Raw genomic sequence first — 27359 nt, 5'->3', positions numbered from 1 at the left:
ACAAGAGTGAATTAAATGAATGCATGAAAAGAGGTTAACAACTGATAGCTTAAATGCATGAGAGAATTCAAATGGTTGAAAAAGTTTCTCTCTCATTGAAGATTATACACGGGATCATGAGTGACCACCAAGCTAAAAACCCACAAAAAGTCTTAGATTAGGATTCTCTGCAATGGAACGAAATATGTCTTTTGGGTTGGCCGACCTGAATTTTTTAAGCCTGTCTTACCTGGGAGAGTGATCTTTTCTCTTCCTACTGTCGAAATTTAGCAGCTTTGAAGAAAACCAAAGTTAAGCTTTAGAGAAAAGTGGAAATTCACTTTGGTCTACTTTTTTTGAGCTCGGCGGTCACAGATGTGTGTATCACAGACCTGCGTGTCTAATGAAGATTGATTCACAACTTGAACTTGAGCATGTCAATGCTGCATAAAAAAAAAAAAAAAAAAAAAATCTGAATATTGTATGAAAATGAATTTGCTTGAAAGCATATCTTAGCAAAGCATGTACTCTGTGAAAGGGATCCTGGGCCAGCTCAAGGGCTTTTTTTTTGGGGGGGGGGGGGGGGCTCTTAGGTTCTCCAGGTGCTTTCTGGTGTCATCTTAGCCTTGATTTATAACATTATACGGAAAAAAAAAAAACGTACTGCAATCCACGGATAAAGATAATTATCAACATAGTTTTGAAGCTTGCGGACACTTTTGACTCATTTTGTACTTTTCTTAGTGTCAGCAGGTTGGCAACTTTTGGCACGACGCTCTAGTGTCAGTTTGTTTGGGGTTTTTTTCCAGATATTGGGGACAATTTTAATCTGTTGATTAACCTCAACCGTTTATTGCAAGACCGCAATCACGCTGGACTTACCCTAATCTTGTGAATGATGCGGTGATTGGGAAAATACTTCTCTGCTCGTTCCGCCCAGTAACGGTGCTTCTCTGCTTCATAGTTGACATCGCAGTAAAGTTCAGCCACTGTTAAACAATGTAAAACATCATACAGAAAAGAAGCTTCATTCAACCTTTTTTTCCTATTTTCATCAACACCTGCTAATAGTAATGTATGGGAGAGGGGTGAAAATTCTTATTTTTGCATGATTTTCTCTCAGTTTCTCGTATCTCCTGAATTTTAGGGTCAGAAGGTACACAATATGAAAGCAAGCTTTTAGAGGCACCCTACATACAGCTGGAACTAACATTTCAAACAGATCAGAAAGGAAGTTCCTCAAAGATGTCTCCCCTTGCTCTGCAAATCTTGAGAAGATTAAAAGTGACAGACACATAGAGTCTAGTTAATCATCATACCCTTAAGAACTAGTTCTTTCTGGTAGGAGTTCAGTTCCAGTGAGCGTCGATAACTCTCAATGGCCTTTGCTGGGTTCTTCAAGCTCTCAAAGATGTAGCCCAACAACTTCCATCCTCGTGGGTCAGCTGGCTTCACGGCTACATAACTCTCAGCATATGGCAGGGCAGACTTGTACTCCTGTACTTCACAGTACAACGAGGCAATGTGGTATCCCTTCAGCTGCACCTACAGTAGTACAGAAAGAAACTAGATATGTCGCAATGGTGACTGGTATGCCTCCACCAAAATGCATGGTTCTCCTAATAGGTCTATAGTACAATGTCTTGACAATGTGGGATGAGTTTCACATGATTGGTAAAATATCAAAATGACAGGTTTGTCACTAATGTGTTAAATGTTCACCTTCCTTGAACTAGGTTTAACTGGATGGATGGCTACATTGTATGTATACTGCCTAAGAGCGCAGGTATTTAGGGATTTGAGGATTTTTACTTCACTTTTGACCCTTTATTATACGTCTATAGATGCACTGAGTAACTTTCAAGGTATATATGAAGAAGAAGCGTAATTTCACTATCAAATAGTAAAATTTTTGTATTTTAACCTGGCCTTTGATCCTGGACCTGTGACCCTATGACCCTAAGATTCCCATGAGAATCACTGTCAGGTAGAACATGCATAGATTTGTACTAAGTTTCATGATGATACCTTGATTCACTTTCAAGATATGGAGGAAGAAATGAAATTTAGCACTTTCACTTGACCTTTGACCTCTGGGTAAGAAACTTCGAGAGAATCTCTGGTTGTATGTATTACATGTACATGTATATCAAGTTTCAAGAAAAATCTGGCAAGTACTGCATAAATATGAGGGAAAAAGTGAAATTACGAGGAGTTGACCTTGACCTTTGACCCATGACCCCCACATTCACTAGATAATCACTGCTAGTTAGTACATGCATACTATTGTATGTACTAAGTTCCATGAAGACACCTTGAACCATTTCAAAGATATGGAGAAAAAAGTAAAATTTTAACATTCTCACTTGACCTCTGACCTTTGACCTCATGACTAAAAACTCTCTCTGGAGAATCCTTATTTGGTATCACATGTATACATCAAGTTTCAAGAAAAACCCTCCCTGCATTGCATAGAAATGGAAGAAATAGTGAAATTTTGAGCATTTTTTTTACCTTTGACCTTGAGCATTGTGCACCCAAAAGTTAATAGGCACAACTTCGTCCACTCATGCATATACAAATTGTACATACCAAGTCTCATTAGGATCCCTTAAACTGTTTTTAGTTACCGCTACACTGTCCATAAAATTTCATTACGGATGGACAGAAAGACAGACTGACGGAAGGACGGACAACCCTGAAAACATAATGCCTCCGGCGACACTTCGTGGCGGAGGCATAAAAATGCACACACAAACACATTTGGTTTGATATATTCAAATCTTCAGGTTCTACTCCCAAATTAACAAAGCAATAATTTCAAAGCTTTGAACTATTCTTAAAAACAATCCTACATCCCTATAATTCTACACTTAAAGGTGCATGGTCCCGGTGTTTTAGTCAAATGCATATGCGGGCGCACAGCGCAAGTTTCCTATAGAGACCTACAATTGTATGCTATCGACTCCTCTTTGGCGCTTATGCTGTGGCCCACTTCCCAGAGTTCGAAGATGTCCAATCCACTGTAATCAGTGGTCTGATCACAGTTCGGCTCATGATTCGGCTGAGGGGATGACAGCTTTAGCAAACTTCTTTTGTGATGTCATAATAAGAAGCACATATGCACGCACCCTGGCATTACTACAGACTGCGTGATGCGCAGAGAAGACAACAAAGGCAACGTTACTTTAATAGCAACACCTACACGCTTTCCTCTTGATGACAGCTCAACTTCGGCAATCTTCGTATCAATGCTAACGGTGATCGGCAGTATCATCAACAGTGCCCTCTACACTACCGGGACTATCCACCTTTAATATCTCAATTCAGACTTGACTGCTGCTAACTGTAGCTACTAGCATCTGCTGGGCAGGGATACAACATATGTCATATTACTCAGATCAAGCCTTTTTGGAAGTCTTTTTGCATTGTTGGATTGAGACTGGGATGAGATTTCAGTTTGTCATAGGAATATGTCATCCGGTAATGAAATATGAAAATTGGAGTTCAGTATTTACCTAAGTTAGGCATGGCATGTAGAGCATATTAAGTAGTCTTGACTAGAGACCGTAATCAATGAAATAAAGAAATTCTGTTCATTTATTCACTTTTGTGGCATCACTCTCCAGAATTCTAGACACTATGTCATTTGAAGTTTTTTGAAGTTTGAGTTGACAGAAAATTCTTATATTCAGAATTTTGCCTTTAGTTTCCCACTGTTTTGTTTGAGGCTATACCTATGGAATCTGTCAAGTAATATTCAATTAAATCATACAGAGACAAAAAGAACGAAAACTAATTTTTGCTAACAGTTAGATCCCCTATTTCATTCATGTCTCTCAGCATACTCGGAGTCACAGAGTTACAATTAACTGGTCTTTTGTTGTTTTATCATTGTTATCTTGTTCCAAAAAGGGCATTTGCAAATGACTGACAACATCAGTTGTTGGGTCGCAATTAGTTTTTACCTTTTTTGTGCCTTGTTGTAGTTTCCCATTGTATAGTGAGGCGCCCACACCTCGCCAGGGGCCCGAATACCGCCACCCGCCTTAAAATTGTTACAAGGGCACTGAACACAAAATTATGCCCGGGACTGTGTTCAGTATCCCTTAAAAAACATGAAACTTGGCAGGGTTACCACAAACAAGCAAAGTGTGGTGAAAAACGAGCAGTTTTTCGCGAAAATTTGAAATTTATATTAGGAATACGTGTTATACATGTATCATCACGGTCACCGCACGCATCTTTTACTAGGGTGTCTGATCGTGCACTGCTAACCCTCGACCAAAACGCGCCCCTATCTAATAACATGAAACTTGGCAGGGTTACTACAAACAAGCAAAGTGTGGTAAAAAACGAGCAGTTTTTCGCGAAAATTTGAAATTTATATCAGGAATACGTGTTCTAAGTAGCATCACGGTCACCTGCACGCATCTTTTACTAGGGTGTCTGATCACGCACTGCTAACCCTCGACCAAAATGCGCCCCTATCTAATAACACGCAAGTCACATAGAACGCAATGGAGCCACGCGCCTACGCTGTTTTGACCCAGCATTTTTGTGCCAAATTTCGCCTTTATTGCCAAATTCCCAGACCATGCCATTAACGAATCCTAACAAATTTGGTATCACATGAAAGAGGGAGTTTTGCTCCATATTCTATCAGAGGGGCGGTTCATTAATCCGACGATAAATTGATGTAAACATCGATAGAATCACATCTATCCCCATATCTCAGCGTCTGCTTCGGTACTTGTAGCGCCCCGAGACATGCTAGTAGTTGAGGATATGCTGAATCCGATGGTGCAGTTAGTTTTTCGCTAGCTCCACATCTTGGTATGGGGATATCGCCTTGAAGATACCCCTTGCAATAATTTTTTGGTCACAGCGAACGTTTTAGGCGTGGCTTTGTATGCAAGAATCCATAGTAACTTCGCGCGAAGGGGCTAATGCATATATGTAAATTTGATTACGCATCGCCGTCTACCACCACATGGCCTCTGTGGTGTGTGGGGATGGCGTGTGCATGCAGCGCGCGCCCGATGCAGAGAGCTGCCTCTGGGTGTGTAACGTGTGTGTGTGTGTCACTACGTGAGTGTGTGTGTATGTGTTGTGTACAATGTGCATATCACGAGGTTCGTTGCGCCGATCAGTGAGCAGCTACTAGTAGCTAGCTAGCATTTAGCTGCAGGAAACTAGGCTGTCGCTTGCGATAGCTCTACAACACGCATCACACATAGCACTCTACTGTACATATCCGATACAGTAACGCTCACAAATCACGTACGTCTTGCAGAACAACCAGACTCTACTAAATTTCTGTCTACTATTATTAGTTTACTTGTGGATTGGTTATGATCTTATCATTGTTCATTTATATTTCGAAAGTGCACTCGCGATGCTCGAGTCACTGGCATTAAGCCGAGAAGTCGGTTGTGAATACATGTCCGCTTAGCCAAGTGCGAACGAAGTAGGCCTAACTAACGTTACTGTGGTGGTATCGGTAGCGGTGTATTACGAACACCCGATCGACAAAAAGGGCGTGCAAAAGATTTCGGAAGACTCTTATTTAGTGGTAATGCGGTATCAATTCCAAGCCTGCGGCTGTAGAGGTCCAAGTAGCTTGTACATTTTACGCGAGCTGCGTGCACCTGCTCTCTACAATCGACTGCATTTTTCTTCGAACCATGCTTGCCATGCCGGCTGCCCTGGCTGACAATCGCGATGCTCCCCGAATTTTAACGGCGGGCCTGCTGCGCCTGCATACATACGCGGGGTTCGTAGGTCGTAGGTATACGTAGGGCGCTCAATACGGTACCTGCGAATCGAATGGATATGTAAACTGAATACCGAGCACGTACGTACGCACGCAGCGCACACAGGGTATGACGACACATAAGGGGGAGTAGCTTCTGCGCTTGTTACGCATATTTTCTAACCGCTGTACGCTCATTGTCATGATATGACACTTTCTTTGCGATACCAGGCCTTTTCTATTGTGGTTATGATACACATTGTAACTGACTTAGAGCGACTGGTCAAGAAACTAGCGAGTAAAATCATTCATGAGTCGCATACATGATTGTCTCACATGTAGTCACAGCAGTTTGCTAACCAACGGAGTTTTCGTAGCAGTTTTTCGCTTGATATGACTTTCAGATTTCCATAGATTCCTGAGGATTTCACCCGACACTATTAAGGTAATACAACTGCAGTATGAATTCTTATGGAATGTTTTTATCGCACTGATAAGATGATAAATGTTCGCTGGTTATTGTATCATAGTTCGCACATTGACTTACAGAACGTAGTGCAGTCAGTAGTGCAGTGCGCGTAGAGTATACATGTTCAGTGAGAGGATGTTTTGACGTGGAGGTGAAAGTGAGAATTCAAGTGCTGTCGTTCTCAAATTGAAAACAAGTTTGATTTAGTGTGAAAGGTTATCTGGACGATGAAGGTTGTAGCACAATAATATGTATGATTTAATTGGAGGTACACTGTACATTGCTGTTTTAACGTACAGGTCACCAAAATTAAGGCATTTTTTAACCGTTAGTAGGAACTACATTATTGTTAGCTTGACTCCATGGAAACGGTTCCGCGCACAATGCCGGTCGCGGAGTGATATTTTAACCAACATTCCTGGTGAAGAGGCACACGCCTAGACTTAGAGTTAGGAGTTTTACAGTATTGTCACGACGGTGCTATTCGTATCACGTAGAGTATTTCATAATGACTTTCACATGTTGAAGTATTGTTCAAAACTAATCAAAGGAGAGTTGGTTATATTTGAACTGCTATTAATTCAGCCCATTGTTTGAGTTTATTTTCACTGTTTAATCTCAGCATCTCAGACAGAGTGTAAAAAGGCTTACAATGCTTGAAGCAAAACATCAAACTGGTATAATCTGTATTCTTTCTTACATGCATACGCAAATTGGAAAAAAAATATATTTTTCACATTTTTCCTCAATTTCAAAGCATACCATGCATTTTGGTTTTACTTTCTTTGTTGTAGTGACAACTTGATTAAATACACTGTAGGCCCTATTATAAATACATTATGGAAAACAACAGTATAAAAAATGAGAGAAGAAACTCATTTCTTGTCATTCATCTATTGAGATGAAGAAGTTGAGCATGTTTATTAGTGTAGCATTGTATATGTGTTTTTTCATAAATGCCTTTCTTGTCTGTTTCGTCTACAGGGTAACCGACACTGTTGTTGAATTTGTCCGTTTGTATACCACAAGAGATTAAAGAAGGCAACAAAATCAAGTCATACGCCTGATCTATTCTCTTTATTGCAACAACGTGAGAGATGTACATGAAAGTCTATTGAGTCCACCACACTCATTATCCAATCGCTGGAGATCCATACGCGAATGCAGCTTCTCGGCGTTGTTTGCAAACATGATTGGGACACATTTTCATGCGTGCTCGTAAAAAAAGGGGGTGATATTGCTGTGATTTCAAAGTTAAATTTCTCAAGATAGAAACATCATTTCGCCATGAAATTTGAAATATGTCTTAAAGGACAAGTTCACCTTCATTAACATAAGGATTGAGAGAATGTAGCAATATTAGTAGAACACATCATTGAAAGTTTGAGGAAAATCAGACAATCCGTTCAAAAGTTATGAATTTTTGAAGTTTTTGTGCAGTCACTGCTAGATAAGAAGACTGCTGCAGTGTATGATGTCACATGCATATAAAGGAAAATATAAAGAGAATTTCACAAAATTTCATCTTTTGAAAAAAGTACACATTCCCTTGACTCATTACTGACATATGTTATGGATAATTTATTCCCATTGCCTTTAGAAAGAGGCAAGTAAGTGCTCTTTTATTATGCGAAAAAAGTGAAAATATGTTGAATTTTCTTTACATGTTCTTTATACTGTTGTACTCATATGACATCACGAACCTTAGTAGTCTCCTCATCCAGTGGTTCCAACACAAAAGTTTTAAAAATTCATAACTCTTGCATCGATTGTCAAATTTTCCTCAAACTTTCACTGATGTGTTCTACTAATATTGCTGCATTCTCTCAATCCTTATGTTAATGAGGGTGAACTTGCCCTTTAATGATGTAATTCTCTTTCATATGAAATAATTCATAATTCATTTCTCACAGAATTTCAAAAGTTACAAAAATGCTCCAGACACCATACTTTTACATGCTTGTCTATGGGAGTATCACGGTTACCCGCACACGTCTTTTACATGCTTTGTCTATGGGAGCGCTGGTGGCGAGTTGCGGGCCCCTTGTTCAGTAGGGGTGCTGGTCCGAGAATGTGGATCGTCCGCACAAACGAGGGTATCTCCGTAAACGCAGACAAATTGCGTCCGCGAAAATCAGGATCGGTAGCTTTTTCGCGGACGATTTTTTCCCTCGGGGCTTTGCGGGCTTCAGGGGTACCGAACCGCACGTTCTAGATGGGATAAACGGATTCTTCGTGTACAAATACCCCTAGTTCACAGTCTACTATTGGGGTTTGTCCGTCTTCCCGTGTATTTATCACGCAAAATGTGAAAGTCACTGTGCTGTCAATGGCAATACACGCATCATGGAGCAACACACCTACGAAGTCACCAATGCACTTTGCAGTAGAATTATGACAAATTTGAACGGTATGAATATTTCTGATAGATAAAATATTAATTCTAACGTTAATTATTGTTAATTAACATTCAGATTTCCGATTGCCTGGTGTGGCGACTGTATGCTGGTACCTAAAATGCCACTGTGAACACATCGTTGCGCGTTGTAATTGTATTGAATATGTCTGACTGCATACTAAATACTAACATGGCATGTGCATGGCAGCTGCCGTCGCTAGTTTCCCCATACAATGACATGTATGCATGCACGTGGGCATTTAAATGATCAAAAACGAAATGGGAAGTGCTTTAATATTCAAGGAACGGTTGAATGAAACTAACGACAAAACTTTAAGTAAAAAACAAAACAAAACAAAAACCACACAAGGAAAAAAAAACATAATAATTTTGAAACAGTGGAGCGCGCAACTTTTTTGCATCGTTCACGTTTGAGGACGATAGCTGCAAATTTCCGGAATCAAACAGTAAATTTGTGGTTCCATTGGAATCTTCAGCATTTTTCCAGTATGTTAATGGGATTTCATAGAATTTCATTTTCAGTGACGCATGACGAAATGTGATTCAAATAAAATTTTATGCATAAACGGATAAACATCAATGTCTGTCATCATGGTCATCAACTAGACTCTAGTATCTATATCATGGCTATTATTATGGCGAGGTCGAGGTGCGGGTCACCCAAGCCAAGTATTAAAATTGATGTACTGATGTATGGTACCAGATTTAGAAATCTATTGCCAATTACGTTACCTTTCATGTGGTATAATAATACATTAACATTTTATCAAAATCTAAGAAAAATACGAACTGGAGTAGAACTTCAGTCGTCTAACGTTAACGGTTAAGTGGAGAAAGTGTTTATTTGCGATACGAGCACGTGTACGTGGGACATAGATCGAACTGTGTCTGTGGCTGTGCTGTGTGTGCGTGCTGTGCTCATGTGTAGCACACGTTATCGATAACTGAATCAACGGCAGCGCGAACGAGATATTTCACTTACCTCTTCAGGACTTTTGGCCTTCTTCTTCACAGATTCGGCAAATTCGTCGGCCTCGTGCTTACTGCGATACGTTCGAGACATCGCTTTTCAGTAATTTGAACATAAAAGACATGAATAAGAACGTTTTCCGAAGATAACCAGTGATAACGGTGAATGTAGTGCGCGACGTTGCGTTGACGGTAACACAATCGTGCGTGTCGTACACTCAGTATGTATACAATTGACTGTGGTACTGTACTCCGTGGCCGTGCGTGCGTCGCATACAGGACCTTTATCTTTCCTTTTTTTCAAACTGGCGCGCGCGAACTTAGCGATTCAATTTTTGCAGGTTTTGTTTTTTCGTTTTATCTACTGTGAATGTATTGTACGATTTACCTTGGATGGTCGCTTTAAAACGCCCTGTTGAAATTTCGAAAAAGAAGAATAAACGCAGCAAAATAACGATGATTCATTGTGAAGTAAAGTATACGCGATGGGAATCATAAGACCTATTGTTTTCCTTTGTGACGGAAAATGCCTTTCTTTCAGCATCGAACTCCTACAAAAATTAGGACAATATTCATGGTAATTTCGAATAGGCCTAGTATGACAACGTGAAATAAATCGAGGAACAAGATTTTGAATTTTACCAATATGACAGTGGCCTCCATCTATACATTGCGTTAAGTACGTTTTTATTTTTATTTTATCCCCCCCCCCCATGAAATTGTTAGAGCGGGGAAAAACATTGCCCCCTCCCCCATATTTCCAGAGATGAGTTTTATATAATATGATATATATATTATATATATATATATATATATATATATATATATATATATATATATATATATATGTATATATATATATATATAACTCTCACACTCTCGATCCCCGTTCGGTCGTTAAATAGTATGCCTCTACCGGATGCGTAAAATTTAAAAAAAAAAGAAAAACGGAACGGTGGATTTTTCAGTATCTTGCGTTCTAAAAGTGATGTATTTTTTGACATCATTAGAAAGAGCATCTTCCGCAGAAGACAATGATACCAAAATCATTAAATTTGGTTCCGAACTTTTTATTCTACGCCAAATTCTGTAAAGTCAGTCATTGTCAAATTTCGCTGGATTTTTTAGACGTATGACTAGATGAGCGAATACTATTTTTGGGTGTGACACGCGTTTCACATTGGGCGGGCCAGTATGAAACCCCTTGAAACGTGTGAAAAGTCAATATTAGAGGTCGGTAAAATTAAAGTGTCGGATTCCCCCCCCCCCCCCCCCTTCGCTCATCACCTTTTGGGGACTTCCACGACTAGGCCTAAATGCTGGCGGCGGACAGGAAAAAACAGTGTGTGTGTGTGTGTGTCTGTGTGCGTGTGTCTGTGTGCGTAGGTGTGTTTGTGTGTGAATGTGTGTGTGTGTGTGTGTGTGTGTGTGCGTGCGGCGTGCCCCCCCCCCCCCCCCAGTTCAAACACCGTGCAATCCCGATGATGCAGGAGGGGGGGGGGGGCGGGGGTACTTGCATGCATATTGGGGACGCCACCGCGCGAAAGACCTTTATTTTCGGCCCTCGATTTTCGTTCCTGAGGATGTCATTTGCACAAGTTTTCCCAAAATCCGTTCCGGAGCATCACCATTCTACTTTTTTTTTTTTTTTTTTTGAGCAAATTCTGCCGTTCCAAAGACCACCATTTTCAAAATTCGCCATTTTACATAAATATGATGGCGAAGCTTGCCGTTCCGATGACTATCCAATCCCGAACGCAGGACTATAGATCGCCAGCGCGTATAGACGCAATTTAGAGCAGCATTTTAACGCTCAAACTGGGTCAAAAGGGCTGCTAGCTCGCTCTGGAGGCCTCATTTTCACGCTCAAAATAGCCTTTGGTCAAGGCCCTCTCGCTGTATGGGAAAGAGAGCCCAGCTGAGTGTAGCCTTTTGTCAAGGCCCTCTCGCTGTATGGTAAAGAGAGCCCAGCTGAGTGGCTGGCGCGCTCGGCTGGGCTCGCTTCGCTCGCCCATTACAGCGAGAGGGCCTTGACAAAAGGCTACGCTCAAAACGGCTCAAACTCGTTCCGGAGACCCTCATTTTCACGTTCGACCGCTTCCGTTTCGGAGCCCTGCATTTTTTTTTTCTTGCCGCGGCACGTACTAGTTATACAGTACCTAACAAAATATGGGGTGAGTATACCCCCCCCCCCCCCCCCCCGTCGGGCGTTCAATGCTCCAATACGAGTATTCGACACCCTTTGTGTAAACTTGTGACTGCAACATTGTTATTGTAGGCCTATATACCCGGGCCTCCCGTGCATTGTGTTTGCATGGGAAGGCCACGGATTATTTGAAATAAAAGAGCATAGTGTCACGCTCTCAGATGCCGCATCGAACCATGCCACATTATGCCAAAGTGCACCAAAATCGGATTTCGCCAACCAAGTTTGAATTTGAAGATTGTATGCAAGTTTATCAAAAGCTAATAGACTTGCTAGATAACAAAAATAAGATTGTGAACATCTTAGCGCAAATTCGTAATAATGATAATCTTTGAGGTCATGCAATTTGCCGGAAAAACCATGTTCTTTCAGGACAGCTGCCTAAATCACATGGCTAAATATTATTGATCGAATGAAAAGTTACTTTGAATATTCAAAATAAAGCTGAATTTTTTTGACTTTAGGACTAAATTTCAGGCAATCACTTTTGGCATAATGTTACTGTTTACGGATTTACCATATTTTCTTGATGTTTTCTCCTTATTGTCAGCGCATCGTCATAAGTTCATTGTTATATGCATGCTATGCCTAAAGCGAGAAGGAGACAACAGAAACAATTGAGGGAACTGGAGCTCTCTGCAGCGAAGTCCGTTTGTATGAGGAAAACTGACTTGGCACGTTTTCAGGGGTTTTACACAATTCACCGTATGGAATGCGTGTCGCACCCGTTCGCTCATACAATGTATACGTCGCAAAAATCCAGCGAAATTTTAAAATGACTGCATCAACAGAAATAAATTGGCGTAGAATAAAAAGTACTGAACCCAATTTAATGATTTTGGTATCATTGTCTTCTGCGGAAGATGCTCTTTCTAATGATGTAAAAAAAATATCACTTTTAGAACGCAAGATACTGAAAATCCACCGTTCCGCTTTTTTGGGCCTCGAATAGATCAAAACAGATTTCCCAATGTTTCATCAAAAGTGTGCACCAGATCTGACACTTCACTTTAATAAAAAGAAGAGTGCAATCCTTAGAAGTTCCTTTAATTGGGATGGGGAGTTTTCCTTGTAATTAACCTTTTCTCTCCTTGGTCTGTATTTAGTATATAGGTTCCTACCGCAAACTAAAAGTCTTTGGGGATCGACAGCTCCCAAATTCCATCAATGAGTGCTTATAGGAGATTTTCATTTGAATTCTAATGCCATTACAACTCCCTCGTATGTGCAGGGGCATCAGTCCCGGGAGGACGGGGGGGGGGGGGGGGCACACATTATTATTATCATTATTATTATTATTATTATTATCATTATTATTATTATTATTATTAATATTATCATCATTATTATTATTATTATTATTACATTATTATTATTATTATTATTATTATTATTATTATTATTATTACTATTTATTATCATAATCATTATTATTGTTGTTATTATTATTATTATTATTATTATTATTATTATTATTATTATTATCATTATTATCATTACTATTATTATTATTTTTGTTATTATTATATCAGGGACCCACCTCCCTGATTATATCGTTTTATTTATACAGGGTGGCCCCATTGAAGTTACTGTTTTCCAGGGGGCCCTGCATATGCAAGGTATAACAATTACAACAAAAATGACATTTATACATAACTCATTTACTGGCAAATTTGAATGACCTTCAAAAAAAGAAAAAGAAAAGAAAAATAAAAACAAAACCTGTCACCACGACAACTCATACCATCCGAATCCGACAACTACAAAAAGTGGGTCTGCACTATATCGTAATCACATGGTGTGTAACTTCAGGTCAAACGCTCGAAAAATGAAGGAGCTCTGGGGAAAAAATGCATTTTTTTTTTGCAAGATCTTCAAGAGAATATACTATCACCAAAACAACGTAGCTTATGGGAAATATATATATATACAAAAATACCAAATATGTATAATCACCAATACAGTATCTTAATGTTGCAGACTGTTTAGAAATTGAGTATACAGAATATTTGCTTCGTTTGAGCATTTCTCACTTCAGGAAAACTCTTCTAAAGTATTGCACCATCAAAAGAAAATGCCTTTCTGCCACTTTCAGTTTTTACTTTGGGCACAATAAACCTCTACTTTGAGCATCCTTGTTATACTGTATCGATGTACACTCATGGCAGATGTATAAACATACTCTGCAGATGGGTGCTGTTCGTAACCTCTGCAGATATACAGGGGTAGAATCATTCAAAATGTCATACATATTAAAAAGTTTACCTTTCTGAAATTGCCATCTCTTCTCCATATATCTATCCATTTTAAACGTGTGAACATTTCTGATTTCTGATTCTGATTTTAGTTCTGAATTTCTTTTTCATACATACATGAAGTACAAAGTCAATTGAACAAACAAATTGAGCACAGTATAAGTTGAATCTGATAATTAAAGTAAATAAAGGATTAATTCAAATATTCACTTTCCCCTGATACAATTCAAAGTGAAAATAAACTATTTTGTGCATACATTATGCAAACATAAGTTACAGTATATTTCTTGTTCGAAGACAAATTAGGCAATTCTTGATGTGCAGAAATTCAGGAGACCATCGTCACAAGCAAGCGCTTGAGGAGGACAATGGCCTCAGAAATGATTGTCTTAACAATACAACATTGTAAGAATATAACATAAGTCACCACTCACTGAGTGGCGATAAGGAGACAGGAGGGAAGAATGAGGGGAAAAAGTGCAGTGGTGCATTGTGCATTGTGCAAGATGTGGGGTGTTTGCGTGGAAATGTGTTGTGAATATACGTGTTAATGTTAATGCTTGTTGTGTATATATCAGTTCGGAGCCCTTACTTTAACTATTGAAGTGAAAAAATAAAACAAATAAATAGCAACATGCTCTAAAATTCAGATACATATTGAGTTAACAACATATCTTTAAGCTGTCTTTTAATAAATGAATAGAATCCTGATCTACATTGTTTTGAGGTGCGAGTGTTTGTCTGCAAGACTTTTCTTGCCATTTGTTTGTGTTGCTTGATGAGAATATCCTTTACTCTTTTGGCTTGAGTTTGTCCACACACTTGAATAGTAGTCACAATAAGGTAATATCAGAGCATTCGCTAATATATATAGCTTAGCGCTCTCTACAGTCAAGTACATGTACTTTCTTATACACACTATACGGAGCAACGCTAGCCTGGGAGCAATTTTGGCAGATACCTAATGTGGGCAATATGTTCATTCCAGGTCAAGTGTTGGTCCAACCAAACACCAAGATTTATATTTTACCTTAATTCTTCACATGTTCTATCAATACTAGCTTCTCTGATACCGTTTACTCTCTGTGGGGTGCCGACTATTTTTTTTTTTTTCGGTGTTGAGTGTTAAACAATTTGAGTTTAACCATAACTCTATACTCGCCGTAGATCATCATTCAATATACAGTCTCTCTTTTGGACTCGAAGCACTATACATAATAAGCCAGTTCGGAGTTAGCTCATAGGCACATTGGTACGAATGACCTTCTTTTTTCTCAGTTGGTTAGGGGCACTTTTCTCGTTTTCATACACCTGACATAATGCATAGAAGTTTTACGTAACAATTTATGGATTCATCAATCCTGTTCAAACAAAGAATAAACTTGCGAAGACCAGATGAGCAGAATGATGTCAATACACTTGAGAAAGCATCCATTTCATTATTTTGCATTGGATGTATTGACAATCTCTTTTTATTGATATTGCCAAATACCACTTTTGCTGTCAGGTGGATGTGCTGGCAAGCGGCATTTATAAGGATTACATGAATAATCATTACATCACAGATGCTTATCCGAGTGAATTTAAAAACCAACATGCATGTTGGTCCGAATGACCTTGTTTCTGCTCATGCGCAAAGTGGAACTCCGAACTGGCTTATTGCAGTGTCATCTGCATACAGAATGATTTTACTGTGTTTGACAACAGAGGGCAGGTCATTAACAAAAAGAGTGAAGAGCAGGGGTCCTAAAATAGAACCCTGCGGTACTCCTGATTTGAGAGCAAGTGTATCAGATCTTTTCCCTTGGATCGTTGTACTTTGTTTCCGACCTATCAAATAATCATGATTTAAACCATGATAGTGCGTTATCACAATTATATTATACGATAATATTATGTACGTAGTTTATGTAATAACAGACCATGATCCAAGAGTCGAAAGCCTTCCGTATGTCTAAGAATACCAAACCTGTCATTTTTCCGCTGTCCATATTCCTGAATACATAATCACTGACGTAAGTTAAACCTGTATTAGTTGAGTACCCTTTCCTAAAACCTGATTGCTGTGGTGTTAGCACTATAGGTCAAGGTCAGCCAGATAATCATACAACCGAGTGTGAACAGCTTTCTCCAGCACCTTCATTATTGTTGGAATAATTGAAATAGGACGATAGTTATCTACACTGTCCTTATCCCCTCCTTTGTGAATAAATGGGGGTGACGGTGGCTACATATCTTCTTGGGGAATTACCCCAGATCCGAGGGAACGATTAAAAAGGTCAGTAAGCGGTTTGCTAACAAGAGGTGCAGCCAGTTTGAGAAGGAGGGCGCTGATGCCGTCTAAGCCGATTGACTTGTCAATCCGAATTGACTGAACTCCTAGCTCATAACAAAATTTTCTTCTACATTCACAAAAGTGAAGGTACCTGGAGTAAGTGGAGTGACTGATTGACAATAATTATCCCCAGGTGCGACTCTGGTTTCTATAGAAGAGAGTTTGGCTACTAGTTCACTATACCGATTGACCAAAACAAAAAAACAAAACAAAGCAAAACTGATTAAATGTTATATCAGCCAGTTTCAATGGATCTGTCTCGCAACAACCATTTCGACTTATATGGATGGTACACTGTAGACATGTCAGGTTTGTCTCCGATTCCCGAAATGAGGATGATTTTCTTGCTATTTGTGATAGAACACTGTATAAATAATTATTTCACCTTTTGTGCAACAGATTGTTGGATTATAGAAAATGCAAAATCTCCCTCCCGTGGAAGGGCCATAATAATATACTCCTCCCACACTGTCTTAAGTCCCCTTTTATACACTTAGTGCATTCTTTGGTGGATTGACAAATTTCAGAATATTTCATCTAAAAGTGTGCATCGTATAGGCCTATATCTGTCACTTCAATTAAAAGTTCATCTCTTCGCATCTTTCCCCCGCTCGGTTCAAGAGTTAGAACTCCGCACATTTTGGGCATTGACAATTTTCCGAATAACTAAAGCACAAGGCAATGTGCATCAGATCGTTCTATGTCAGTTTATGCAAAAGTTATGTTGTGTGGGAGGGGGCTACCCATCCCACCCCTCCCCACGTCCTTAAAGGGATTGTACAGTATTGGTGGAGATGAGAATTGGGCTTTTAACTTTTTGCGAGATACCAAGAAAACACTTACGAAATAGTACAGAGCATTATACCATTCTAAGAGGAATTCAATGTTTATTTGATGAAAATCGGGTTTGGAATGACTGAAACATTCCAAGAAACAAAGTAAACAAAGCGATCGTAAAAAGGTGTGGGTCCCATGCACACTTTATAAGAATCGCTCTTTACTCGGCCATTTCAAAACCAATTTTCATCAAATGTTGAATTCCTCATGGAATTACATGCTCTTTCATATTTTATAAGAGGTTTCTCACTCTCACCAAAAAAATGTTAGAAACCTGAAATTAGGTCGCAACCAAAACTGTTATACGATCCCTAGTATCAGCAGTTTATAATTATATAGGCTTAGGCCTATGTGAACACAGTGATGTCGCACACGCGGGACAAGAGCTGAGATACCGCGGGTTAGTAATTCGGTTTCTCTGAATATTATGTATTTTTCTCGCTTTTCTATAAGAAAAAAAAAATTATGGTAAGTTGTGAGAGTATACATGCTCACTTTGCCATTTGCATATTCATGTTGACCGTTCAAGAACTGCTTCCTCAAAAATTAGGGAAACTTCAAAATGTCTGTGTTAACTTTCTTATTTTTCATCCGATTTCGATCAAAATATTAATATTGTACCGTTGAACACGTAATATTTTACTCTTTCTTTTCAGACTAATATGAATATGATGTCGTCATTATTATTTACTGCATATTACTCAATTTTAACAGAGCATGTTCACGTAAGGTGCACATTCTACGGCGTTCGGATATACGAGAATCCGGATATAACGAGAAAATCACTCGGAACCGACGATTAATAACGGGATTCCCCTGAGGCCTAACATCTGAAAAGGGAATCTTTTGAGTCTTGTGTAAGCTATTCGTGTCGTCTGGGAGTTTGGTCAACGACTTTGGCGCACGCAAGCCAAAACATGCCCATGCATTCATCCAAAAACCAAATTTCCTAATACAGTAATAACCATGACAAAGAAGAAGAAGAAGAAGAAGAAGAAGAAGAAGAAGAAGAAGAAGAAGAAGGAAGATTGAAGAAGAGGAAGAAGTATCAAGTTAGCTTAAAATAAATAAAGTGAAATATAATGACCTTCATGATTTTTTTTTTTCATATCAAATTACTTTTGAAATGTGGGGGAAATAGTTACCTGTCCCCAAATCCATCTAGGTCTCCCCTACCACCCCATACCCCTCCCCCCCCCAAAAAAAAAAACAACAACAACAACAACAAAAACAAAAACACGATAATATTGTAGACTACATAAAATGACGCAATATTTCTAAAGGTGACGATGGGAGATCTCCATGACCAAAACTTCTGTAATCAAGCGCGCCGGAACACTTCTGGTTTTGGGGGGGGGGGCAAAATCTCAACGGGGGCACATTGTGACGATGTGAGATCCTCGGCGCGTGAGCGAAGCGAGTGAGCGGGGGGGGGGGGGGTGTGGAAAGGGGGATTACCCCCCCCCCCCCCACCACCACCACAACCACCACTGTAGGGAGCTTTTGTAAAACAGGGTACAAAAGTCGCGTTTATAGACCAAATTTCTAAGGAATTTAACATAGTGAAAATAATCAGTGCGAAGGACTGTGATCATTACATACGGGAGTACATAATAATGTGATGGTGTGAGATCCTCGGTGAGGGAGCGAAGCGACCGAGCGGGGGGAGGGTGTGGGAGGGGGGATACCCCCTCCCACGGTGGGGACTTTTTGTAAAAACAGAGTATAAAAGTCGCGTTTATAGAGAAATTAAAGCAAATTTCCACGGAATTAACATATTGAAAAAATCAGTTGGCAGGACTATGATCATAACATACGGGAGTACATTAATAATGTGCTGGTGCGAGATCCTCGGCGAGGGAGCGAAGCGACCGAGCGGGGAGAGGGTGTGGGAGGGGGGATACCCCCTCCCACGGTAGGGACTTTTTGTAAAAACAGAGTATAAAATTCGCCTTTACAGAACATTTAAAAGCAAATTTTTAGGGAATTAACATATTGAAAAAAAATCAGTTGGAAGGACCATGATCTTAACATACGGGGGTATATTATGTGATGGTGTGAGATCCTCGTTGAGGGAGCGAAGCGACCGAGCGGGGAGGGTGTGGGAGGGGGATACCCCCTCCCACGGTAGGGACTTTTTGTAAAAACAGAGTATAAAAGTCGCTTTTATAGAGCGAGCCACTTTCACTTTTCAATTTATCTGAAATGTACTCATTAAAAGCTTAAACGTGATCGCATCGTTCGAACAATTAAAAATATTCTTATACTACTAGAAAGCAAAGAAGAAAATGAAAAATGTAAGGTTTACTATAAAGGTATGTTTCAGCGGGCACACTCGAGGACACGAGGCTACCATCTATACACTAAATTTACTCATAAGTTACTATTAGTGTATATATACAATAATGTAAGTTGTTAGTATATTATTTTCGCCCCGTTAGGGGCGAAAATTTTGTGCATTTTCAGTTATGAAATTACAACATTTAGACAAGAAATATGCCTTTATTGTTCATTTTGGTCTTTAAATCAGTGATTAATTATTTGTTACAGGGGGCACTTTGGGGGGCAAAAACTCGTTTTGCCCCCCCAACATTTTGTTTGGGGGGGCAAGTGCCACCCCTGCCCCCCCCCCCCCCCCCCCCCGCTTCCGGCGCCCTTGTCTGTAATCTATTTTTGTTGTTGCATCATGGGTTATAGCCTCCACCTCTTAGATGGACCTCAAGAATATGTATATCATGGAATAAATACTTTAGCTTGACGACATATAAGTTCTTTCTTGAAAGCGTCTGTATAAAATACGCTTCCAACTTCTTCCAGCGGGCATCCGAGCAACGTCTCGGCTGATGATAAGGATCCGAACGAACGGTGATACACTCCTGTGACCTTGGTTGTGCACGTGTCAGCACCTCGTAGATCCGATCCGACAGCATATCCACCCACCCAGCACACCACAGCTGTGGATTGGCGTACCGTTCCGTACGTACACGTGCCGTCGATCGGAGCAGGGAGGTGAGACACCCTCACCTCCCTGACCGTAATAGTATCGTATACTGTACCGGACAAGTCGCCCCATCACAGGGGGCCCACAGCACAGCGGGACGAACCGGCGTGGCTTGGACGACTAGAGCTGTATTTTCATTCATCAAAATCATGTCATCTCCCAGGGCACGTATTAGCCATGTTATTTTCGACATGGATGGATTGTTGATCGGTGAGTTAATTCATTCAATTTTATGAATAACAGCGATGAACCTTCACAGAGGCATAATCTATACTCACGTACATGGAGTAGATGTACGTCGAGCCACCAAAAACACGCCAGACCAGCGCAGCGGGCTGCGTGTGGTTCGGTCGGTCGGCTCAGGGAGGTGTCACCTCTATGGAAGCAGGAGCCCGTCAAAAACACGGATATACGTCGCGTAGTAATTCGAATTGCTACGCGACGTAAATAATTACGTCGTGTCGCTATTCGAATTACTACGCGTCGTAATTCGAATTACTACGCGACGTAATTATTTACGTCGCGTAGTAAATCGAACTGCTACGCGACGTAATTCCGAATTACTGCTCAACGACTTAACGTCACAACATTAAATGAATTAGTGTCGTGTTGCAATTCCTAATGCTACACAACGTAAATAATTACGTCGCGTAGTAATTCCAATTACGACGCGACGCAAATAATTACGTTGTGTTGTAAATAATTACAACGCGAAGTAATTCCGAATTACTACTCAACGACTAACGCAGCGAATTAACGTAGCGACGTTAAATCAACCAATGGGATCGTTCGTTATTTGCTCAGTGATGCATCACGGTGCACGTGCCAAAGGGCTAGACACTCATTTCCTACAGCATGTTTGTCAGTATTTGGTTAGCGGATATGGCTTGAATACATATTTTCTGATACAATGTAGGCCCTATAATTTAGGTTTTAAACATTTCATAGGATTGTACTGTAAACGAAATGCGCATGGCTCGCCGTATAGCAGGGAGGTGGAAAGGAACTTCCACCTCCCTGCTGTATAGCCAGCTTCGGTTTTCACCGGATTGCATGCGCTTCGTACTCCTCCTGGGTTTTTCACCCGCTTACGAACGATCCCATTGGTTGAATTAACGTCGCTACCTTAATTCGCTGCGTTAGTCGTTGAGCAGTAATTCGGAATTACGTCGTGTTGTAATTATTTACAACACAACGTAATTATTTGCGTCGCGTCGTAATTGGAATTACTACGCAACGTAATTATTTACGTTGTGTAGCATTGGGAATTGCAACACGACACTAATTCATTTAATGTCGTGACGTTAATCCGTTGAGCAGTAATTCGGAATTACGTCGTGTAGTAATTCGAATTGTTACGCGACGCAAATAATTACGTCGCGTAGCAATTCGAATTGCGACACGACGTAATTATTTACGTCGCGTAGCAATTCGATTTACTACACGACGTATATCCGTGTTTTTGACGGGCTCCTGCTTCCATACACCTCCCTGGTCAGCTCGACTGTTCCGTGGTTTGCCGCTGTCGGCCTCGAGAGACACTGCTACTTGAACTCTGTGAATATGGACTCTGTTCACCTATAAATAAACGGTTTTGCCATCATAGTAATTTCGAACCGCAGTTTGCATTGTATTAGTTTGGGCATCTTCAGGACTCGCATCTCTTGACTCTGCAGGCTAGCTCCACACTGGAGTTTTTTACTCGCACCCTGTAATACATCAGCATTTGCACAACCATCCACCGGCATCCCAATGCTCAAGTTTTATCCTTAGCATCATATCCAGAATTGGACTTTGCTTAGTATAGTACCGGGCGCTAGTGTACTTTCGCACCTGTTTGTCAAATGACCTCCAAACATGCACAAACTCACCCTAGTTATTCAGTAACCTAAATACTGGCATCTGAGTGAGATTCAAGTCCAGTAGAAATGAAATTTTCACCATTTTGACACTTATCTACTTCTCGATATCGCAGCTACTTTCTCCGCGATAACTGCGTTGCCCAGGGAGCAGACAGCGCAGCACGCACGATGTACAAAACTCACGGCAGCTACCTAGCACATCCGTGACAGTGTATGTCTGACAGTCACATCAAAGGCATCCTCCATAACTTATTATGACATTCAATCTTCCTTACTGACAGACACAGAGAGGCTCTACTCGGTGGTCTATGGCAAGTGCTGCGCCAAATATGGCAAGACCTTCACATTCGAGATCAAGCTGCAGCTCATGGGACGAAAGACGCTCGAGTCCGCACAGAAGATCATTGAGCTTTTGGACCTACCAGTGACTCCAGAACAGTGGGTACAGGAGACGACGGAAACCATGACAACCATCATGCCAGAAGCAAAACTCCTCCCTGGTAAGTTAGAACAAGCATCTTGTTCGCATATGTACAATTGGGCCCTGAACAACTTTTTATGATAAACTGCAACTTTCCTCCTCCTTCCTTGTCGGTGGTAAAAAAAAAAAAAAAAAAAACCCACACAAAAAAATAAACAAACAAACAAATGAAAAAGTGTGGTTTGTAGACAATTACAAATGCTTTCACAGCTAGAAATATAGCCCAGAAATGATATCTGAGGATCTCTCTATTGACTCGGCATGACACACCAAACTTCCAATATACAGTGCACTCCTGTTAAAATGAACACAGTTATAATGAAATTCTCGATACCGGTACAATGAAGTAAAAAATCAGGGTCGCAAGATTGAATCTTTATTTATTTCAATGTCCGGCTATAACAAAGTTTTGATAAAGCAAAAGAAAACTACCAGTCCCAATAAAGGACTTGCTCATTATAATAGGAGTCTCTTGTAGGCCTACTGCTATTTATGTGATCAAAGAAATTGCCATTTATACACATTTTTTTTTCTATTTTTCTTTTTTTCTTTTTTTTTTTTCTTTTTTTTTTTTGGGGGGGGGGGGTCTTTTTGTGTGTGTTTATGTGTCAATAACACTGTAATTAAGAACAAATTGGACATCAGGTTTACCGTAGGTTTCTGGATAGAGATATGGTGGACCCAGTTCCTTTAAGATTCTTGAAACACCCATGTTGATTTTGCATATGACCAACTAGCTTCCAACTTGGCAAGAAAAAGCCAGCAGACTCTCATTTAGGGGAAGGAGGAGAGATTTAATTTCAAATACCCTTCCACAAATGAGTGAAAATATCTGTACCAACTCATAGTTACACACTTGCATCTGTTATTATCACTGTGATTTTATTCATTCAATCCAGGCGTTGATAAGCTGATCCAACACCTGCGCAAACATTCCATTCCCATTGCCGTGGCAAGCGGTTCCTCCACCCCATCCTTCAAGCTGAAGACCACCAATCACAGGGAGTTCTTTGGCCTCTTCCATCACATTGTCTGCTCAGGGGATGACCCTGATGTGAAGAAGGGAAAGCCTTCACCGGACATCTTCCAGGTGGCAGCAAGCAGGTTTACAGAGAACCCTCCGTCATCTCCCAGCAATGTATGTCTAAAAGACTCACAGTTTACCGCCAGCTATTTGCACCACTGTCGCTATTTTTCATAGATACTAGTCTACTTGTACCAGTCTAGTTGATTTCTGTCAAATTTCATCTGGAAGAGTGCTGTGGTGTGCAGGTATAAGACTTTAACTCCAAACTTCCACATCAGTATGGCATTTAGAATAAAAAGCACTCCTTCACTTATTTCTAATTTTATCAAATGCTTGGTCACATTTTCTACCAGTAATTGCCTCAGAGGAAAGAAAAATGTTTGCTGCTGCATATTAAAAGGAAACAACAATGTAGATCATATTACCTGTATGATATCGTGAGTGTTCTAATTCACAATATGTCATCATGTCCAGACAGAGTTCACTGTTGATTTTGTATTATGAAAACTTTGTGTAGCATGATGCAGATGAGGGTGAATACTACCATATATGAGTAATTTCCACAAATGATGTATTATTTGGCTTTCATGGCTCAGCCCTTTGATTCCTTGGTTACTGAATAACCCTTTTTGTGCCAAAGACTTTTGACATTGTGTACAATGCTGTAGGGTTTTCTGTACCAGTTGACACTCAAAACGCACAAAGGGTTTATCAATCACAAATGCTTGCTTAACTATTGCCTTACGCAGGTTCTTGTCTTTGAGGACGCACCTAACGGCATTCTGGCAGCCAAGGCGGCCGACATGTGGGCGGTGATGATACCAGATGAGAGGTTGATTGGCAAAGATGAAACGGCTGCAGCAGACCAAGTTCTACGCAGTATGGAGGACTTTGTACCAGAGGAGTGGGGACTTCCCCCATACTGACAGCTAACTCCAGCTACCATGTAGCTTTTGTGTAATTGTTGGTCTTTCATGTAGCACACATATATTCATGTCGTACAAAGTACCTTTCCTTTGGATTAGGTGCCACTTGACATTTCCACTGGTGTGCCTCATATGCCCTAGCCTTTTGTCAAGGCCCTCTCGCTGTATGGTGAACAGAGCCCATCCGAGTGGGGTTGTGCGAAGGCCTTTTGAGATCTGCTTTGCATCCTTTTGTAAGCCCTTTGAATTGCCGACTTTGGCTGCCCAATTTGCCGGAGCAAAAGTTGACCAATCTACATACATCTGCCTGAGCCCTATTTGCTTGTTGAAAATGCACGCCACAGACCTCCATGGGTAGTTAGTGATGCATGTTAATATGACTATTCAGTGGGGGTTATGTGTCATGAATAATAACATGTGAAACAGATCTTAAGAGGCCCTTGCGCTGTTGCACTCGGCTGGGCTTGCTTTGCTCACCCAGTATAGCCATCTTACAGCGAGAGGGCCTTGACAAAAGGCTACATATGCCAACGAGCACATATCTACTGAAATGAGGATTATGAGACATTTGCCCAGAGTCACAAAGTCACATAATCATAAAACTTTAAACCAGTCACAATCTGTCTACTTGTTGTGGCAACTGCAAACATTTTCAGAAAAATACTTTTAAATGTATAGCAAGAATAGAAAATGATATTCCTCATGTGGACTCCTACCTCATATTATCAATCACTGTTCAAATTTTGTTGCGATGTCAAAAAGATTCTCAGTAATGAACACAAAACAGAAATGCAGTCCTACAGAAGTAACCACATTGTATTGCATGAGAACGGCTAATGCTCTCTTTGAATGGTTCACACAAATTACAACAGTTCCATATGTGTTTTAGACCAAGAATCACATTCCATCAAAAGAGGGGGTGGTTGTTCTAATGTGTATTTCCTCAAATATAAATGCAATTATTATTATTATTATTATTAAATGCAACAGAAACAATGGGTGATTTCGCACTGGCACCGGCAATAAAACCGAACTTGAAATCAGTCGGTGTTGAGAAGTTGACCTCAAAACTGTGACATATTTCCTGTTGCTGGGTTCTATGTTAAATGTCGTCTGCTGAATCGAGCTCCACTGTTTGTTTTGGCGATTTACACGCTTTTTTCCTATTGGCCAACACTAGCCCCTAGGGATTATCCTCTTTGTCTTGGGAGATAGCACTAGCACAATCACAGAACTTAAAATCACCCAGCGTACCTTACATTCAGATGCATCTAGACATCATGCGAATCCAGTCTTCATAATTAAGGGTATGAAGTGTGAAGCTTGTATTTTTCATGTTTTACATGTATTACATGTTAAAGACTGCATGCATGATTTCCCTGTGAATTTTGTTTTATTTATTTATTTTTGTTTTTATTTTTTGTGAGCAACACTTAAGCAAAATGTCAAGATTATATACTTTTCATACTGCAACTCAATTGTTGTTTGGAAGAGACTCTATTTATCAGCTGTCTTTAATTTTTCAATTCATCAATTCATCATATTTGTGCAGAACAATTGCTCAATGAAGCTAGAATATTCAAGTGGAAATATCTTCTTTTTTAATATCTTCCTTGTGTACATTATTATATAATGTCTTTACAGGGTAAATTAGTAACAGTCATGTCAAGAGTAATTGTCCTGTATTATGTGTAAAGGCGATCCAATAGAACTACTGGCAAATAATTCTTTGGGTCAGCTGTTGAAGTGTACAATGTATCTACAAAGTGTACGGTTTTGCGATGTAGCCAATCTGTCATGTAGCCAGCATACAGAAATTTGCTGTGTTATCTTCTGCTCACTGCTCATGAAATCTCATTATAAATTTGATCAAAAAGGAATTTTAAATTTGCGGTCCTAATGCTTGAGACGACAATTACATTGGATGTTTTCCTCTCTCCCTGCGTCGTGCTGAAAAGTAGCTTTAGATTACGCAAGAACGCAACCAGTAAAACGCAACCATAAAATGGAGCCACCATATGATCAGTGCATCAAACACCTCTCTGCGTCATGAATTGAGCAGACTTAAAAATTGCCCAGAACGCATAGTGAAAACTCAGACGCAAACTGTGAATAGATCGCTTTTGATGCATTGCATGCTCAAAAGTTGTTGTTTTTTTTTCTCTCTGAACGTCCCCATCGCAAAAATCTAAAGCTCCTTATTATCTAATATCTTGCGGACAATCAACGATGTAAAAATCCTCAATAGTGGTGCTGAACTGATGACTAACCTGTGCTTGAAAATGGCTTTGCCATCTCATTCAGTACAACTGGTGTTTGTACCAACACCACACAAGTTTTTTTTTGTTTTTTTTTTTTGGAAATGGGATGTACCAAAGGCTAAATTCCTCTCTATGAAATTATGCTATTCTACTGCTATTCGATGCTGTGTTGAGGGATATTTTATTGTTCATTTGAAATCATGCAGTGCAGTCATGTACAGTGTATTTTTAATAGTGAAGTTAAGTGCTCATTTGTAAAGTGTTCCAAACACATTATCTTGTTTTGATTCTCTTGCATTGGCTCACACCAAACCAAATGCATGTGATATAAATTGATGATTATGATTAAGATTATGACCAATATTTTTAAATAATGAGATGGCTACATTGTCTTCATTTGTATGTGGCTGTTGTTTTGTTCTGTTTGTGTGTGTGTGTGTGTGTGTGTGTGTGTGTGTGCAGGTAGTTTTTGTTGCTGTTTTTTTTTTGGGGGGGGGGTTCGAAGGGGTTAGAGGGTGTGTACAGTTCTGGTCGAGGCGAGGATTTAGCTTTTAATGTTTTGTGAGATATTCAGAAA

The 27359-nt window shown here is 40.0% G+C and overlaps 2 protein-coding genes across 2 annotated transcripts in view; one reads left to right on the top strand and one right to left on the bottom strand.

Annotated features, from left to right (window-relative positions):
* Nucleotides 1–9769, bottom strand: part of LOC140244392 (E3 SUMO-protein ligase RanBP2-like) — a 79251-nt gene extending 69482 nt beyond the window's left edge. The window contains exons 1-3 of the mRNA XM_072324031.1: nucleotides 9605–9769; nucleotides 1299–1524; nucleotides 862–968 (exon numbers count right to left, since the gene is read on the bottom strand). Of these exons, the coding sequence (XP_072180132.1) occupies nucleotides 862–968; nucleotides 1299–1524; nucleotides 9605–9685 (414 nt within the window). The 5' untranslated portion in view covers nucleotides 9686–9769. The remainder of the gene's footprint in view (nucleotides 1–861; nucleotides 969–1298; nucleotides 1525–9604) is intronic.
* A 10513-nt stretch (nucleotides 9770–20282) lies between these two features.
* LOC140244614 (pseudouridine-5'-phosphatase-like) lies at nucleotides 20283–24833 on the top strand. The gene is made up of 4 exons (XM_072324235.1): nucleotides 20283–20435; nucleotides 22369–22587; nucleotides 23468–23706; nucleotides 24345–24833. Exons 1-4 carry the CDS (start codon nucleotides 20375–20377, stop codon nucleotides 24519–24521), a joined length of 696 nt encoding a protein of 231 aa, XP_072180336.1. The 5' UTR covers nucleotides 20283–20374; the 3' UTR covers nucleotides 24522–24833.
* Nucleotides 24834–27359: the final 2526 nt, after the last annotated feature.

Source organism: Diadema setosum, chromosome 21 (genome assembly GCF_964275005.1).
Source record: "Diadema setosum chromosome 21, eeDiaSeto1, whole genome shotgun sequence".
NCBI lineage: Eukaryota > Metazoa > Echinodermata > Echinoidea > Diadematoida > Diadematidae > Diadema > Diadema setosum.
Note: the sequence above shows the minus strand (reverse complement) of the source record. Positions and strands in the feature narration are given on the sequence as shown.